The following is a 19,383-nucleotide window of genomic DNA, read 5'->3' on the forward strand; positions in this document are numbered from 1 at the left end:
GTTACAAGGATAGGAGCCAGAGGGTAGGGAAGGTGGTTTGGGGATTTCATAGGGATGAACTAACAGGTTACGAAGGTTAGGTGGATGGCGGAAAGACACTCTTGGCGGAGTGGGGAGGATTTCATGAAGGATGGATCTCATTTCAGGGCAGGATTTGAGGAAGTCGTATCCCTGCTGGAGAGCCACATTCAGAGTCTGGTCCAGTCCTGGAAAGTATCCTGTCACAAGTGGGGCGCTTTTGTGGTTCTTCTGTGGGGGATTCTGGGTTTGAGGGGACGAGGAAGTGGCTCTGGTTATTTGCTTCTGTACCGGGTCGGGAGGGTAGTTGCGGGATGCGAAAGCTGTTTTCAGGTTGTTGGTGTAATGGTTCAGGGATTCCGGACTGGAGCAGATTCGTTTGCCACGAAGACCTAGGCTGTAGGGAAGGGACCGTTTGATGTGGAATGGGTGGCAGCTGTCATAATGGAGGTACTGTTGCTTGTTGGTGGGTTTGATGTGGACGGACGTGTGAAGTTGGCCATTGGACAGGTGGAGGTCAACGTCAAGGAAAGTGGCATGGGATTTGGAGTAGGACCAGGTGAAACTGATGGAACCAAAGGAGTTGAGGTTGGAGAGGAAATTCTGGAGTTCTTCTTCACTGTGAGTCCAGATCATGAAGATGTCATCAATAAATCTGTACCAAACTTTGGGTTGGCAGACTTGGGTAACCAAGAAGGCTTCCTCTAAGCGACCCATGAATAGGTTGGCGTACGAGGGGGCCATCCTGGTACCCATGGCTGTTCCCTTTAATTGTTGGTATGTCTGGCCTTCAAAAGTGAAGAAGTTGTGGGTCAGGATGAAGCTGGCTAAGGTGATGAGGAAAGAGGTTTTAGGTAGGGTGGCAGGTGATCGGCGTGAAAGGAAATGCTCCATCGCAGCGAGGCCCTGGACGTGCGGAATATTTGTGTATAAGGACGTGGCATCAATGGTTACAAGGATGGTTTCCGGGGGTAACAGATTGGGTAAGGATTCCAGGCGTTTAAGGAAGTGGTTGGTGTCCTTGATGAAGGATGGGAGACTGCATGTAATGGGTTGAAGGTGTTGATCTACGTAGGCAGAGATACGTTCTGTGGGGGCTTGGTAACCAGCTACAATGGGGCGGCCGGGATGATTGGGTTTGTGGATTTTAGGAAGAAGGTAGAAGGTAGGGGTGCGGGGTGTCGGTGGGGTCAGGAGGTTGATGGAGTCAGGTGAAAGGTTTTGCAGGGGGCCTAAGGTTCTGAGGATTCCTTGAAGCTCCGCCTGGACATCGGGAATGGGGTTACCTTGGCAAACTTTGTATGTGGTGTTGTCTGAAAGCTGACGCAGTCCCTCAGCCACATACTCCCGACGATCAATTACCACGGTCGTGGAACCCTTGTCCGCCGGAAGAATGACGATGGATCGGTCAGCCTTCAGATCACGGATAGCCTGGGCTTCAGCAGTGGTGATGTTGGGTGTAGGATTAAGGTTTTTTAAGAAGGATTGAGATGCAAGGCTGGAAGTCAGAAATTCCTGGAAGGTTTGGAGAGGGTGATTTTGAGGAAGAGGAGGTGGGTCCCGCTGTGACGGAGGACGGAACTGTTCCAGGCAGGGTTCAATTTGGATGGTGTCTTGAGGAGTCGGATCATTAGGAGTAGGATTAGGATCATTTTTCTTCATGGCAAAGTGATACTTCCAGCAGAGAGTACGAGTGTAGGACAGTAAATCTTTGACGAGGGCTGTTTGGTTGAATCTGGGAGTGGGGCTGAAGGTGAGGCCTTTGGATAGGACAGAGGTTTCGGATTGGGAGAGAGGTTTGGAGGAAAGGTTAACTACTGAATTAGGGTGTTGTGGTTCCAGATTGTGTTGATCGGAATTTTGAGGTTTTGGAGGGAGTGGAGCTGGAAGTGGGAGATTGAGTAGATGGGAGAGACTGGGTTTGTGTGCAATGAGAGGAGGTTGAGGTTTGCTGGAAAGGTTGTGAAGGGTGAGTGAGTTGCCTTTCCGGAGGTGGGAAACCAGGAGAATCCTTCCATCAGTCCCTATACCAGTTCCAAACTGAACAATCCATTGCCCTCACCCACCTAATCCTTCACCTACACATCAACTCAGCCAATGAACACACCCGTCAACTCCTATCCTTAATAAAAGTCCTTAATCTTTCCTCTCCCACATCCACACCGGCTGTTCAGAGCATCCTCCTACAGGCCAACCGTAAATTAGAACAGCATGCCACCCTCCACCTCAAAAAACTATCCAATCTCCTGGTTTCCCACCTCCGGAAAGGCAACTCACTCACCCTTCACAACCTTTCCAGCAAACCTCAACCTCCTCTCATTGCACACAAACCCAGTCTCTCCCATCTACTCAATCTCCCACTTCCAGCTCCACTCCCTCCAAAACCTCAAAATTCCGATCAACACAATCTGGAACCACAACACCCTAATTCAGTAGTTAACCTTTCCTCCAAACCTCTCTCCCAATCCGAAACCTCTGTCCTATCCAAAGGCCTCACCTTCAGCCCCACTCCCAGATTCAACCAAACAGCCCTCGTCAAAGATTTACTGTCCTACACTCGTACTCTCTGCTGGAAGTATCACTTTGCCACGAAGAAAAATGATCCTAATCCTACTCCTAATGATCCGACTCCTCAAGACACCATCCAAATTGAACCCTGCCTGGAACAGTTCCGCCCTCCGTCACAGCGGGACCCACCTCCTCTTCCTCAAAATCACCCTCTCCAAACCTTCCAGGAATTTCTGACTTCCAGCCTTGCATCTCAATCCTTCTTAAAAAACCTTAATCCTACACCCAACATCACCACTGCTGAAGCCCAGGTTATCCGTGATCTGAAGGCTGACCGATCCATCGTCATTCTTCCGGCGGACAAGGGTTCCACGACAGTGGTACTTGATCGTCGGGAGTATGTGGCTGAGGGACTGCGTCAGCTTTCAGACAACACCACATACAAAGTTTGCCAAGGTAACCCCATTCCCGATGTCCAGGCAGAGCTTCAAGGAATCCTCAGAACCTTAGGCCCCCTGCAAAACCTTTCACCTGACTCCATCAACCTCCTGACCCCACCGACACCCCGCACCCCTACCTTCTACCTTCTTCCTAAAATCCACAAACCCAATCATCCCGGCCGCCCCATTGTAGCTGGTTACCAAGCCCCCACAGAACGTATCTCTGCCTACGTAGATCAACACCTTCAACCCATTACATGCAGTCTCCCATCCTTCATCAAGGACACCAACCACTTCCTTAAACGCCTGGAATCCTTACCCAATCTGTTACCCCCGGAAACCATCCTTGTAACCATTGATGCCACCTCCTTATACACAAATATTCCGCACGTCCAGGGCCTCGCTGCGATGGAGCATTTCCTTTCACGCCGATCACCTGCCACCCTACCTAAAACCTCTTTCCTCATCACCTTAGCCAGCTTCATCCTGACCCACAACTTCTTCACTTTTGAAGGCCAGACATACCAACAATTAAAGGGAACAGCCATGGGTACCAGGATGGCCCCCTCGTACGCCAACCTATTCATGGGTCGCTTAGAGGAAGCCTTCTTGGTTACCCAAGTCTGCCAACCCAAAGTTTGGTACAGATTTATTGATGACATCTTCATGATCTGGACTCACAGTGAAGAAGAACTACAGAATTTCCTCTCCAACCTCTACTCCTTTGGTTCCATCAGTTTCACCTGGTCCTACTCCAAATCCCATGCCACTTTCTTGACGTTGACCTCCACCTGTCCAATGGCCAACTTCACACGTCCGTCCACATCAAACCCACCAACAAGCAACAGTACCTCCATTATGACAGCTGCCACCCATTCCACATCAAACGGTCCCTTCCCTACAGCCTAGGTCTTCGTGGCAAACGAATCTGCTCCAGTCCGGAATCCCTGAACCATTACACCAACAACCTGAAAACAGCTTTCGCATCCCGCAACTACCCTCCCGACCCGGTACAGAAGCAAATAACCAGAGCCACTTCCTCGTCCCCTCAAACCCAGAATCCCCCACAGAAGAACCACAAAAGCGCCCCACTTGTGACAGGATACTTTCCAGGACTGGACCAGACTCTGAATGTGGCTCTCCAGCAGGGATACGACTTCCTCAAATCCTGCCCTGAAATGAGATCCATCCTTCATGAAATCCTCCCCACTCCGCCAAGAGTGTCTTTCCGCCGTCCACCTAACCTTCGTAACCTGTTAGTTCATCCCTATGAAATCCCCAAACCACCTTCCCTACCCTCTGGCTCCTATCCTTGTAACCGCCCCCGATGCAAAACCTGTCCCATGCACCCTCCCACCACCACCTACTCCAGTCCTGTAACCCGGAAGGTGTACACGATCAAAGGCAGAGCCACGTGTGAAAGCACCCACGTGATTTACCAACTGACCTGCCTACACTGTGACGCATTCTATGTGGGAATGACCAGCAACAAACTGTCCATTCGCATGAATGGACACAGGCAGACAGTGTTTGTTGGTAATGAGGATCACCCTGTGGCTAAACATGCCTTGGTGCACGGCCAGCACATCTTGGCACAGTGTTACACCGTCCGGGTTATCTGGATACTTCCCACCAACACCAACCTATCCGAACTCCGGAGATGGGAACTTGCCCTTCAGTATATCCTCTCTTCTCGTCATCCGCCAGGCCTCAATCTCCGCTAATTTCAAGTTGCCGCCACTCATACCTCACCTGTCTTTCAACAACTTCTTTGCCTCTACACTTCTGCCTCGACTGACATCTCTGCCCAAACTCTTTGTCTTTAAATATGTCTGCTTGTGTCTGTATGTGTGGATGGATATGTGCGTGTGTGCGAGTGTATACCTGTCCTTTTTTCCCCCTAAGGTAAGTCTTTCCGCTCCCGGGATTGGAATGACTCCTTACCCTCTCCTTTAAAACCCACTTCCTTTCGTCTTCCCCTCTCCTTCCCTCTTTCCTGATGAGGCAACAGTTTGTTGCGAAAGCTTGAATTTTGTGTGTATGTTTGTGTTTGTTTGTGTGTCTATCGACCTGCCAGCGCTTTTGTTCGGTAAGTCACCTCATCTTTGTTTTTATATATAATTTTTCCCACGTGGAATGTTTCCTTCCATTATATATATATATATATATATATATATATATATATATATATATATATATATATATATATATATATATATCCTGTAAATAAACCAGGGCAAGTCTCCACTACCTTGTGTGTAAATTGCATTTTACAAAAGTAATATCAATGTTAATGCATGTCTGTCTTCCCCCCCCCCCCCCCCCTCCTTCTCTCTCTCTCTCTCTCTCTCTCTCTCTCTCTCTCTCATACATAGATATATAATTTTTCTTTTTTTCAGGATGTGAACTATTCACGTAATATGCACAACTGTCTTCTTACCTAAAGGCTTCTTTGTGCCTCCACAGTATTTCTTTTGGAAGTAAGTCTGTCTCATCAAATGCTGATCGAAGCAAGTGTTTCTCTATCCCTTTCTGTGGACACCTCATGGCAGGTGGGAGTCCCATGAAGTAATGTGTGAACTGCTGGTCAAGGAATGGTACACGTGCTTCCAAACTGTAAGAACAAAGGTTTGTATATTTTTTAATCAAACACCAGTACCATCTAAACATGATAATACATAAAAATCTAACAAAGACACACCATTGAGTCATAGCTGACCACAAACATAGCAGTTGTTAACAGAGTTACAGCACTGGAAAATTAGTGTGGACAGTTTTGTTTCATAATCAGTCACTTTCAGATATTGTCAAATTAATGAGATGATTGTATTGTTATTGTGGTTATCATCATCAAGTACATAAAAGTATTGTAATGTGTACTCTAATTTCCATCACTACCAACTACAAACAAAAACTGGAAGACTAAATTAGAGTTTAAAACTAAAATTCCTGTGAATGATAGAAGAAGAAATGCATTTTAAAGTAGAAAAAGTGCAACAGGATGAATTGGAAATTACTAATCAAATACCAGCAAAAGCCAAAATTTTAGAATCTGAAATGAGAAGAAGTAGAAAGGCTAGCCAAGAAGTATGAAAAAGTACTAAAGTCACCGGGAAGAGAAGCATATACTACTTGATGAAAAACTAAGACAGGGCAATATGAAAAACAGCTGCTGGTGTCCTGGTTTTTGTTGTGCCCGTTGTTGTCGGTGGTGGTGGTGGTGGTGACAGTGGTGTTTCATATGAGGATATTAGGCTTAGGCTCAAACTGGAATATTTAAAAATATACTTTATCCTAACTTGCCAGCTTTTTGAGAGGTTTTATGAAGATTTTTACCTTAAATAAACACTAGGAATTATTTAGGCAAGGAAATTGAAATGAAGATAGTTTTAAATATAATTCAGCTGACACAGTTTATTGCAATAAGCAGGGGATTAGACTAGGTTACAAGTATGAACATGACATAAGAGAGAAATATAATATGACATCATTGATATTGCATTCCCAAATATTCAGCAACGGACTGAACATAATTTATTTTCAAATGTGTATACTAAGAACTGCCAGTTACTGGTAACTATAAAGGCACAGAAAATTTAGACATAAAAGCACAGCAGCTATGTTTACCATAACAATAAAGATTATGAAGCTAGAGGGAAAAGGTTTTATTTAAGACAGAATAGAATGAAAGAATGGAAAACTTCACATCTGAAAACTGCATGGTATTTTAGATATCTGGCATTAATCTCAGAATCTCCATTTGCAAAAATAGGACATTTACTAGTTTTCTTCCAATATCACTCTTATTCCCAAACTGGAATGGTCTATTTAGTAGTTTTCTTCCAATATCACTCATATTCCCAAACTGGAATGGTCTGTTGTCAAAAATTTCACCAGACATAAATGTACTGTGACAAATTTGTTATCTATTAATACCTATGACAACAAGATGTAGACTGATGAGCCAAACCATTATGATCTTGCTTAATAGCTTGTTTATCCCTCTTTGGAATGTAATAATTACTGGGTCTGCATATCAGGGATCTGACAGTTTGTTGGTAGGTTTGTGGAGATATGTGGCATTTGGAGTTTAAGCAAGGTAGCTGATATGCATACGTGGTTATGGTGTCTGATAACAACCCAGATGGGTTCCATACGATGACTGGTGAATCTGGTCACTGAGACATCAATGTGAGTTCACTATAATGTTCCTCAAACCAATGCAGCATGGTTCTGGTTCAGAGACATGGACATTTATGCTGGTGAAAGATAACATCACCATTAGGGAAGACACCAAGCATGAAGGGATAGAGGTGGTTCGTAGCTGGTAGCATTGCGGGTGATTCGTAGCTGTTAGAGTGTCTTCAATTACTGCTGCAGGTTCCACGGAAGCACAGTAGAATGTCTCCCATAGCATAATATGCTCCCACCAGCCTGCGTCTGTAGTGCACTGCACATTTTGAGCCGCCATTTACCTTGGTGTTTGTGGAGATGACCATCAACCTAGTGTACCAAAAATGTACTTCACCCAAAGAGCCAACACATTTACATTGATCGATGGTTGAATCCCAATGGTCCCGTGCTCACTGCAATCATAACTGACAAAGTCATTTGATCAATGTGTGAACACATAGGGTTGGTCTGCTGCAGAGCTCCATGGTCAACACTGTACGATGAATGGTGTGTTCTGAAACACTTGTGCATGCACCAGCATTGCGAATTTTCAGCGGAGATGCCACAGATCACCACCTATCCTACTTAACAGAACAGACAAGCCTCCGAACCCCACATTCTGTGAAGAGTCATGGACATCCAATATTTAGTGCCTAGTGGTAGTTTCAATGTCCTTCCACCTCTTTCTGTAGATGCTCACGACAGCAGCATGTGAACATTTGATCACTTTTGCTGTTTTCAAGACATTCATTCTCAGGCTCTGCATAATAATAATAATAATAATCTATCCTTTCTCAAAGTTGCATATCTCAATGGATTTCCCCATTTGCAGCCAATATCTTCACTAGGCTGATCCCCCATCCATGTCTGCACCACTTACATACTTTTACTGCTGTGTGATGTGCTGCAACACCTCTAGGGTGGCATGCAGCATCGCAGTGGGCAGTGGTCATAGTGTATGTCTGGGTACCTCCATGTATAAATTCAGTTAAATCTTTCAGTGAGCAGTTAATGCTTGTTACCAAAGTAAATGCATACCACTGTTTGGTAGTGTAACAATACGAGTCAAGATAGATGTAACGGAACTTGAATAGCGTATTTGCCTCTATTGGTTACGGTAGAGAGATTGATCTTCCGGTCCTGTCTGTATATTTATATATAATATTGCATGAATAAAGGCTGGGTGAGTGTAAAGCTATCGTTAAAAATGCATGCCATGCAATTTGTTACGATTTGGTCGGTCATAATAATAATAACATGCTATTGAATACAATTAAAATATTACGGCGATACCTGTTTAGTGTTATTGGAAATAATATGTAGTAAATCAATGAGTAAGGTAGCCGATCCTATAAGAAGAGGTAAAATTGGGCATATTGAGGTGTTTTGCTTTATATCGACGAAGCCGATGATGCGGCGTCATTTTTTCATTTACTCTTAGAAATAAACAAGTAAAGAAGTGCTAATTGTGTGTTGTAAAAAAATGTAGGGGCGAGTTTAAAATAACTACGGTACACGATCAGAGTAACAAAAGGACAATTAGTTACGCGAAATTGCAGATAGTGAAGTGTGGTCATTAAATTGAGTACACCTACAGGGCGGTCAATTCTGGGATAAATCTTAATGCATCTCACGAGGGACATGGTACTGAGACTGTTTTTTTTTTAATTATATCGCGGAGAGCGGGCTCCAATTTATGAGAAGAAGAAAAATGTTAACTTTTATGTGAACTCTTAATAATAGCAGATTGGATAGAAAAGTGTGTAATTGTCTTACACCTAACAAACATTCGTGGAGGGTGGTGGCTAAACTAGAAGAGTCAATAACAAAATACTGTATCATTATCATTGACTGTTGGTGTCGAGCAACCAAAACTGTTCATAAAAGGGTTTTATGGAACTTGGGAGTTAGGGTTCACGCACTCGCATATACCCCACATCAGGGTGTGAATGAGTGGTGAATGCAAAATAAAACTGTGAACAAAGTTACGTTAAATAAAACAGAAGAAACAAGGCAGTTTGGCTGTATCTGTTATTATGCCATAAACTGTAACATTTCTTATCATTGTACGAAGCCTTTATAGATGATCTTTATGACAATTTGCTTCGAAGGGACCTCGTTACGAGTTAAGTTTTGGGGACCTGGTCAAGAGGGGGTAGTTCGTAGATCCTAACTACTGCAGCTATTCTGGAATCAGGTGCTACCGTGACCGTTGTGTGTTGTCAATGACTTAAGGTTACCATATCTCATGCTCTAAGATCGACACGCCTCTCCACTTGGTATAACGGTGCTTCACGGCAACAACGACAATGCCGACGATGAAGGAAGATACGGTAGAGTAGATCATGATTCATCCTCAAGTGCAGGATGATACACTAGCTATCTTTTATAATAATGTATTTCAGAAAGTGGTGGTACTTTTCTAGTGGTCACATGTAAACATTTTGGACAGCCAGAGAGTGAACTTTCTATAATGATTAAAAGGAATAAGCTTCCTATAAATATTAAGTCAAGAACAGTCTTCAACTAATCCCAGAGTAAGGACAGGGTCTGTGGTCACAAAAGTAAATACAAGTGCTATGAAGAAAGGAACAATCATTGTAAGCAGGGTCACGTTTGACTGTGTACTGAATATCACTGAGTAATATCAAAGACACAAAAGGGTTGCACATTTTAATTAAGAGATGCCAGTTATAACACAGTCTCCACCACATCTTGTTTTGAACTCCTTTGCTGCACCTGTCTGTACCTTCCTTTTAAATGTTTGAAGCACTACCTCTCTAAATAACCACCAACACTACCCTCAATTACATTAAATGTAGTCAACACAGTTCCTTTGGACATGTATGCATGTCCAAAGGAATTAAGCATCATAAACAGAATAACACAGGCACTGCAATATCATACTCCTGGATTAGGCCTTATGTCTGTTCTGACTGGCCAACTGCTGCCTATATGGCAGAACGAGGAGTGATCTATGATCATGAAACACGTGATCAGCATGTCACCAAACCCTCCAGCCTCTATTGTCAGTAGATGAACCCTGATAATTTCGCTGCTTCTTTATTCATGTAGCTCCTCATCTGGCCTCTCAAGGGGTAAGTGGACCCTGTATCAGACCTCCCTACCTAAGAAAAAATCTGAGGAGGTACCAGGAACCAAACCTGGGGTCCTTCTGTTTGAACGGCAGAGTCACTAATCATTCAGCTACCATGACAGGCAATGACTAAACACAGCTGAAATGTTAATGGATTCTTATGTTGCCTTTTGGGACATCACTATTTCCTGTTTCCTTGTCTGCTGATTTTCAAAATGTTGATGTTGCACAATCATATGTTTATTTCAATACACTTTTTAACAGCCATACCATAATTTGGATCTGCTGAACTAAAATACAAAAATTATATCAAATATACACTGCAAAACTTACCAAAATGCTGCTAAAGTACGATCCACACGAAGTCCATCATAAAGATAAATATCTTTCAACAGGCGCAAGCTCTCTTCAGCACCTGCCTGAGCATCTGGAGCATCCCTGAAGTATATATATCCTTCACACAACTCATCTGCACCCTCCCCACTGAATATTACAGTAGAATCAGTATGAGCCTTTATGTATCGTGCTATTAGATACATACCTGTAATAAGATTAATGTCTATGTAAAAAAAAAATCTCTGTTCTCTCTATACTTCCTAGTACTGCAATCATCCATGTCATATCATACAGTAACATATGAATGGAGCTTGCTTAGCATCACTAGACTTTGCTAATAAACAGCAAATGAAACCCTGCCTAATCATGAATAACAAAAAACCCAGATATGAAATATATTACAGACCTCTTTGGCTTGCTATGACACATGTTTGAATTTCATACAAAGTGTAGGCTACTATAAATGATTTGCTAAGTATTACGTGTACGAATATGATTGATGGATGAATAGAACTGTAAACCCACCAAGCTTGCATTGTGCCCACCAGTTGGCTTTAAGAGTGCAATGCCTTGAGAAAATGGTGACAAGGAAGAAAAGAATTTGTGAGTTGGAATATGCAAGATGTTTATCTGTTATAACAGTTCATTCAGAAGTAATTATGGAAAATAACTGCCATACAAATAGAGCATTGTGCATTGACAGACCCACCCCCCACTCGCCCATCCCCTTGGAGCATCGATTTTGCTCAAACATCCACATCATTGGATTGGGTGTAGTGTCGAAGATGATGTGGCTCTGTTCCTTGCTCCGCCCCTCCCCCAGGTTGCCTGATGTAATGTCTCATTTTCCTTTGAGTGCGACTTGCACAGACCATATTATGAACACCCCCCCCCCCCCCCCCCTGCTGCCAAGAACACTGAACATGCTCAGAGAACACATCAATGCTGCTGAGATGACAAACTGACAGGATGTTGCTCCATAGCGTATAAAAGGACATTGACTACCACTTGCATGTATTAGTCCACCATCATATTATTGCAGCTGGGAGTGGGGGCAACTTCAGACGGTTCATGTGTTTACCTGTGTGCTTGAAGCTGATTAGATTGAGGATTGCTGTTTTCACAAACAGACGACTTGCCTACGAAACTATTCAGAATTCCACATTGTATATGACAGTAGCAAAAATTGATGTGGTTTTCTTATACTGTCTTGTCACCATGCGTCTCTGACAACAGCCACAACCTTAGAACATTTTTACACACCAAAATGAAAATTTGGTGAGTTAATTGTTTTATTCGTACAACAATCGCATTTACACACGTAATACTTTAGAAAATATAGATCTCTGAAAAAGAATTAATCATTTATATCATCCCTGTATTTACCAACAGTATGATGGTTTAATAAAGAACTGTCATTCAGAATATTACATAGCTTGATAACTGCTAAGGAACATCTGACACTTGCTATGAAAAAACAGCAAACTGCTACAAAACAGCCAACAATTACTACAGAACACCCGACCAAAGATAGTAAAAGGAAATGTAGACGGCAGATGTGTTAACAGCAGCAAAGGCTGTGCATGGACACTCTGTATGGATTCAACAGGCCGTATGGTATGGCAACATGTCTGCAAGACATCATTTGTGTACTTATAGCCATGAATGAGCAGTTGGAGGGCTCAAAGCCATTCAAAGTATCACTACTGTGGCAGCAGTAATGGCTGTGTTTGAAAGTGTCATCTTGCAATTAAAGAAGGCAACTGGAGGTTGAAATGCTATGCAAAAGCTTGCCAGTGGTCATAGATGGACTGCGACACTACTAGAGAATTGATATGTCACCCTAGTGGTGAAAAGAAACTGAAATCTCACTCCTAGGCATGTCACTGCAGAACTTGCAACTGCTACTGGCACATGTGCATGTGCATCTGCATTTTGTAATTTAACCTTGTTAAGCCAGATGTCCAACTATCATTGTTTTTGTTCAGGAGTGAAGATGTGTGGCATATACTTTGCACACACTTTTCTCTTCTTCAAAACATTATGGAGAATGTTTTGAACACTTGATTTAATTATGTTGCTTCTTTGCAATTTGCAACACAACAATGTTGTCACACTACAGTTGCACGTCCACTGCTTAACACTACCTGTTCACAGCAGACTAGTTGAATGCACATCTGTTGTTTACAGTGGTTAGTTCAAGGAGCCACCTTGTGCTGACATCCCTTACACTAAAAATAAAATCAGTCTTAGATCTTTTTGGGTGGAAAGTGTAATTGAAAACATTCATCAAATTGTAAAAGTAGTACAAAATTTCATAAAAGAAAAACAACAAGTAAACCATATGCAAAAGCTCTTGTATTTATATTAGCAAAAATACTTTATAATATAATTTATGTCAAGGAATTTAATGAAGACTGTTGACTTATTTGACATATTATCTTTTGAAAAATTATTCATCTATGGTAAATTAACTACAAGATAAAAAGTTAACAAAGCTTGATACATACTAGCTGTTAAAAGACTATAAAAATGATGACAGTAGTGACTGCAAGGCCTTAGACTTAATTTTGAAACATTCTCAGTTCAAAGAAGTAAGGAAGGAAGCTTGGGGTTTAACACACCTTCAGCACTGAGATAATTAGAAATGAAGCACAAGTTCAGATTGTTTCAAGGACAAGGAAGGAAACCGGCCATGTCCTATCTAAGCAACCCTCCTGGCAGTTGCCTGGAGCTATTTAATGAAATCAGGGAAAACCTAAATCAGGATGGCCAGATCCAGATTTGAATCTTTGTCATCCCAAATGCAAGGCCGGCATGCTAGCCACAGTACCATCTAACATGGTTCCTCAGTTCAATCAAGGTTCATTCAGTCTTAGTTTAAGGTCATTATTGTCACATTTTCATTTAGTGTTTAGTGTTCTGACGATTTTTTTGAGGGACATCAAAGATCAGTGTGATCAACGAGTCATTCCTCAAACAGTCACATGACAAACTGCATGGTCTATATCTGAATGTTTCCAGTAAGAGGTCACTCACACAGCTACTTTCCAGAAGCATTCAAAATGTAAACAGAGTTCTGTCTGCTCACTGTCTGTGATTTTCAATAATTTCACTATGCCATTTTTAGGGTAAATGCTTTCAAAAGACAGAGCTGCTGATTAACTGTAGACACAGTTACAACAATCAGTGGTGAATAGCAGCTCTGACAGCACAAAGGGTAAGAATCACATAAAACACCTTTGAACTTTTCCATCAAAGCATAAGAAGCTTGTTTGAAAATAAATGTGAGTTTCTCATGTCATTACAGGAAATTAAAAAATCTGATGGTATGTCTATGGATGTTCTGTGCGTAATAGAACTCATATGAAAGTTGAATAAATTGAATGGATGCACCTAGACAGATACAAGTTAATAACACATTATTTTAAGTGAAAAATGATGAAAGGGGGAGTGGCTATGCACAAATAAAGTGAAATAAAGTATCATATCATAGATGTAAGGACATACTGCCCTGAAGTGCTTTTTTTTTTTTTAACACTACTGGCAATTAAAATTGCTATACCACGAAGATGACGTGCTACATACAAGAAATTTAACCAACAGGAAGAAGATGCTGTGATATGCAAATGCTTAGCTTTTCAGAGCATTCACACAAGGTTGGCGCCAGTGGCGACACCTACAACATGCTGACATGAGGAAAGTTTCCAACTGATTTCTCATACACAAACAGCGGTTGACCAGCGTTGCCTGGTGAAACGTTGTTGTGATGCCTCATGTAAAGAGGAGAAATGCGTTCCATCACGTTTCCGACTTTGATAAAGGTCGGATTGTAGCATATCGCAATTCCGGTTTATCGTATCGCGACATTGCTGCTCGCGTTGGTCGACATCCAATGACTGTTAGCAGAATATGGAATCGGTGGTTTCAGGAGGGTAATAAGGAACGCCATGCTGGATCCCAATGGACTCGTATCACTAGTAGTCGAGATGACAGGCATCTTATCTGCATGGCTGTAACGGATCGTGCAGCCACGTCTCGATCCCTGAGTCAAAAGATGGGGACGTTTGCAAGACAACAACCATCTGCACGAACAGTTGGACAACGTTTGCAGCAGCATGGACTATCAGCTCGGAGACCATGGCTGCGGTACCCTTGATGCTGCATTACAGACAGGAGTGCCTGCAATGGTGTACTCAACGACGAACCTGGGTGCACAAATGGCAAAACGTCATTTCTTCAGATGAATCCAGGTTCTGTTTACAGCATCATGATGGTCGCATCCGTGTTTGGCGACATCGCGGTGAACGCACATTGGAAGCGTGCATTTGTCATCGCCATACCGGCGTATAACCCAGAATGATGGTATGGGGTGCCATTGGCTACACGTCTCGGTCGCCTCTTGTTCGCATTGACAGCACTTTGAACGGTGGACGTTACATTTCAGATGTGTTACGACCCATGGCTCTACCGTTCATTCGATCCCTGCAAAACCCTACATTTCAGCAGCATAATGCACGACCGCATGTTGCAGGTCCTGTACGGGCCTTTCTGGATACAGAAAATGTTCGGCTGCTGCCCTGGCCAGCACATTCTCCAGATCTCTCACCAATTGAAAAGTCTGGTCAATGGTGGCTGAGCAACTGGCTTGTCACAATACGCCAGTCGCTACTCTGTATGAACTGTGGTGCATGGGCAGCTGTACCTGTACACGCCATCCAAGCTCTGTTTGACTCAATGCCCAGGCGTATCAAGGCTGTTATTATGGCCAGAGGTGGTTGTTCTGGGTAATGATTTATCAGGATCTATGCACCAAATTTTGTGAAAATGTAATCACATGTCAGTTCTAGTATAATATATTTGTCCAATGAATACCCGTTTATCATCTGCATTTCTTCTTTGTGTAGCAATTTTAATGGCCAGTAGTGTAGCAAGGTACTCAGTAAGACTTTGAAATATACAAGATAATGTTACTGATAAGTTACACATTCACGACAGCAAACATTTTAACTTCATTAAACAACTCCGAAGGATACTAGACTTAGCAGAAATAACTTGAAAGTGATTGTATGCAAAGATTTACACATTAATTTCCTCTGCGGTAAGTCTGTTATAGGGTAATTTGAGTTGCTGATGTCAGGCTTTGGTTTAATCCCTGCTGCAACATTCCCACCAAGAATAGTAGCATATAGTGCACAGTGATTACTAATTTATTTCTATATTCAACAGTCTTTCGGGATGTAAATGTGAACCACACAGTAAATAGTACAGCTGACTATGGTGGTCAAATGATAGTTGGTAAAGCACTGTGGTTTAACTAAAATAATAAATGCTGGCTCACTCACACTATTTAGGAAAAATATGCAAGATTTTCAATGAGAAGAAGTTTTTCAAGGACAAACAGGAGATGAAAAATTTAAGCCTTCCTTAAAAATATTCTTACAACAGCATACGCACAGTTTTTCTTTACTATGAGTCAGGGAAAATTACAATGAAAACCTAGAAAAAAGTACCTAACATCTGGGATCAATGTACCTTGTAGCAGGGAGAGAGAGTATTATTTATGACTAGCTCTCATCAAGTGTGAGAAGGACTGTGTTCTACAAGCAGTACTTTAAAATGATTCACGGGGTCATGAAAAATGCAATAACTATATGAACAAAAAATACAAAATCCCAATAACACAGTAATGGCAATTTATAGCATCTGGCACTGAAACATGCTCACAAGATCTCTTGAGCGACTATCGTAGCAAGTAAAATGCAGATCCTTTCAAAGCAGATACACTTAAAGTGTGAGAAGGAACATAGCTGAACAAAGTAGGAAGATACGGGCTAAATCACAATGCAACCTGGACATGAAACAGAACAGTTGAACAGTGTCAATGCTGATAAAAAACTTAGCAATGATCCTATGGGCATTGAGTACAAATATCACTCTGAACCAGATTGCTCACCAACTGTCCTGAATGGCAAGACAAGACAGAAGATGACTAGGTTGAATCACAAACAAAATGTAGGAGGAGAGAATGAATCTCTAGAAACTCTATTCTCACTTGAAGAAATTGGAAGAGCAATGCAAGAACTGAAAGAAAATAAAGCTGCAGGCCCTGGTGGTACGCAAACTGAACAAATAAAGCAGTCTGATCCAAAAGCTAATGAATGGCTAGTGAGGATGATGAACAGATGTTTGGAAACATTTCAGAATCCCAAATGGTGGAGAAAAGTACAAGTAATAGCATTACTAAAGCCTGGTAAACAGCAGATTGGACCAAAAAGTTTCTGTCCTATTTCCTTATCCAGCCTCATACACAAGTTACTTAAAAGAATAATTCTGTCAAGAACAGCAACCAAAATCGATACAAAACTTACCCCTGAACACATTGGATTCAGGCCAGGGAAAGCACGCTGTAGTTAACTACTAAATTTGACTCAGCACACTGAAGACAGTTTTGAAGTGAAACTGACAACTGCTGCTGTCTCTGTTGGCCTTTCTTCTGCACACAATACAGCAAACCACCAACTACTCCTCACAAAAGTCCACGAAATAACAAAGGATATTCAACTGATTTACACATTAAGAGGCACCCATTGCAGAATCAAAGATTCAATGTAATCCTCCAAGGAAAGAAAAGCTGATGAAGAAACAAAAAGAATGGCTTATCACAAGAAAGTGTTCTTTCTCCTCTTTTGTACAATATGCACACAAATGACCAGCTGGAAATAGAGATTCATACAAGCAAACAACACTGCCATTACTGCTCAAGAAGGAAGAAGAAGAAGAAGAAGAAGAAGAAGAAGATGAAGAAGAAGAAGAAGAGGTTGAAAGAAAATTGTGAGAGGCGTTTCATACCTTGCAGGAAATCACCTACAACCTAACCCAGAAAAAATGCAAGTATGCACATTCAACTTGCGCAATGTAACACCTTCAAGACAGTTGGAAATACAATGAAGAGGAATTAAACTACAACACTGCACCAAACCAAAATACTTGGTAGTCACCCTAGACCATACATTGTTATTTAAAAAATGCTGAATTGATCTAAATGGGAAAATATGTGCAAGAAACACTATTATAAGTAAACTGACTGGTTCAGCATGTGGAGCACAACCTGAAGTTCTTCAATCATTAGCAATGGGACTCTGTTTTGCAGCCAGAGAATAGGTGGCACCAATAAAAGAGGTGTGTTGCCAGTCCACACAATTAGATGTCACTTTAAAGGAGATTGTCAGTATTATCACCAGGTGCCTGAGGCCTACACCTGTCCACAAAACTTATCAACTTGCAGCCATAGCACCACCAAATATGAGATGCAAAATAGCCAGTGAAATAGAGACAAAAAAGTGGTAAATTGACCCATGGCACATAATGTATGACCACTAAACAGTTCCAACTTGTCTTAAGTCGAGGAAGAGCTTTATTCAATGGGCAGTACTGTTAGAAGGCCAATCCGAGACCCACCCCCTATCTTTATGGTTGAACTCTCTGTACAATACAAACCTGCACCCCAAAGAGGAAACACAAAATGGCAGCAACTACTGTACAGTAAATGGAGAGCAGTGAATAGATTAAGAAAAGGAGTCACAAAATGCAAAGCAAACATGGTTAAGTGGGGCTACTCTGAAGATGATCAGTGTGAATGTGGAGACACACAGATGATTGAAGATTTGTTCATGTGCCCATGGATGGGGTTCCTTTGCACCGCAGATGATCTATTTTTGTGCTCTGACAAGGCCATTAAAGCAACAGAGTTTTGGGTGAAGGAAGTTTAGATGTTTTTGCCCAGACACGCAAACTAAAGTACCATATTTAACGGACTATAAGAGGCACTTTTTTCTTCAAAAAATTGCCTTCAGAATTCAGGTACATATTATCCCCAAAATTAATATAAAATGTCCAGTGTTTGATTTAAAATTCCCAAAAGTCTTAAAAACTGCTGTATATTTGATGCCATGGGAAACCTATCTCTACCTGGCAACATTGGATTCTGGATTCAACTGGCAGTAGCACTGCACCAATACGACAAACACGAGCTGCGGGGATTCAAAAAGTTGCTAACACTGTCTCCCTCCCACCCTGCTATCACAAACCCAGAACACTGTCTAGCCTACGATACATAATTGCAGTCTACGGTGCCAGCGAACTTGAATTAAAAGTGATTTGTGTTATCGGTAAGTACAATATTTTTGTTAGTAGTTAGTTTTGTAATGGAAAAATATAAAAGGTATTAATGTGATGCAGGCTACACACTGAAAGTAATATCATATGCAGAAGAACATGGAAACAGAGCACTTGACCGGCACTTTGGCACTCCACCAACAGAAAGAACTATTTCTGATTGGCGGGTTAGTAAAGAAGAACTGAAAACAAGTGAGGAAGATTAAATGTGCAAATAGAGGACTGATTGGCTAAAACTAAAAATGTCCAAGCGTAATGAAATAAAAGGAATTTTGATACAGCTCTATCACCATGTGCACCTCATCAATTATGCCTGTAACAGTGTGTTTAGGAAGCGATGTTTGGTTCAGCAGTAAGAGATCGGATTTGCATTGAAAGGGCCACAGGTTTGACTCTGCCTGGTGGTAAATATTTTTGTGCTCCTTGGCAATGCGTACACTACTGACATCACAGTTAACTGCAAAATCATATATGTTATTTTATTAATTTATAAAAGCACAAAAAGTATAGGCATAGAATGAAATGCGGGACTGCAAACATTTAAAAAGGGATGGTAGTTAATGTGTACACGGGAACAATACGAGACTGGAATAGAAGGGAGAACCGATAGAGGTACTCCAGGTACCCTCCACC

At 41.9% G+C, this 19,383-nt stretch overlaps 1 protein-coding gene across 3 annotated transcripts in view; it reads right to left on the minus strand.

The window, feature by feature from the left end:
- Positions 1-19,383, minus strand: part of LOC126483917 (asparagine synthetase [glutamine-hydrolyzing]) — a 229,300-nt gene that overhangs the window by 52,383 nt on the left and 157,534 nt on the right. For all 3 annotated transcript variants that reach the window (XR_007587788.1, XM_050107190.1, XM_050107191.1), the window contains exons 8-9: positions 10,570-10,777; positions 5,407-5,580 (exon numbers count right to left, since the gene is read on the minus strand). Coding sequence is in view for 2 of the 3 variants with exons in the window: in XM_050107190.1 (XP_049963147.1) it covers positions 5,407-5,580; positions 10,570-10,777 (382 nt within the window). In the remaining variant the exon portion in view is untranslated. The remainder of the gene's footprint in view (positions 1-5,406; positions 5,581-10,569; positions 10,778-19,383) is intronic.

The sequence above is a fragment of the Schistocerca serialis genome, chromosome 6, assembly GCF_023864345.2.
Source record: "Schistocerca serialis cubense isolate TAMUIC-IGC-003099 chromosome 6, iqSchSeri2.2, whole genome shotgun sequence".
NCBI classification, from domain to species: Eukaryota; Metazoa; Arthropoda; class Insecta; order Orthoptera; family Acrididae; genus Schistocerca; species Schistocerca serialis.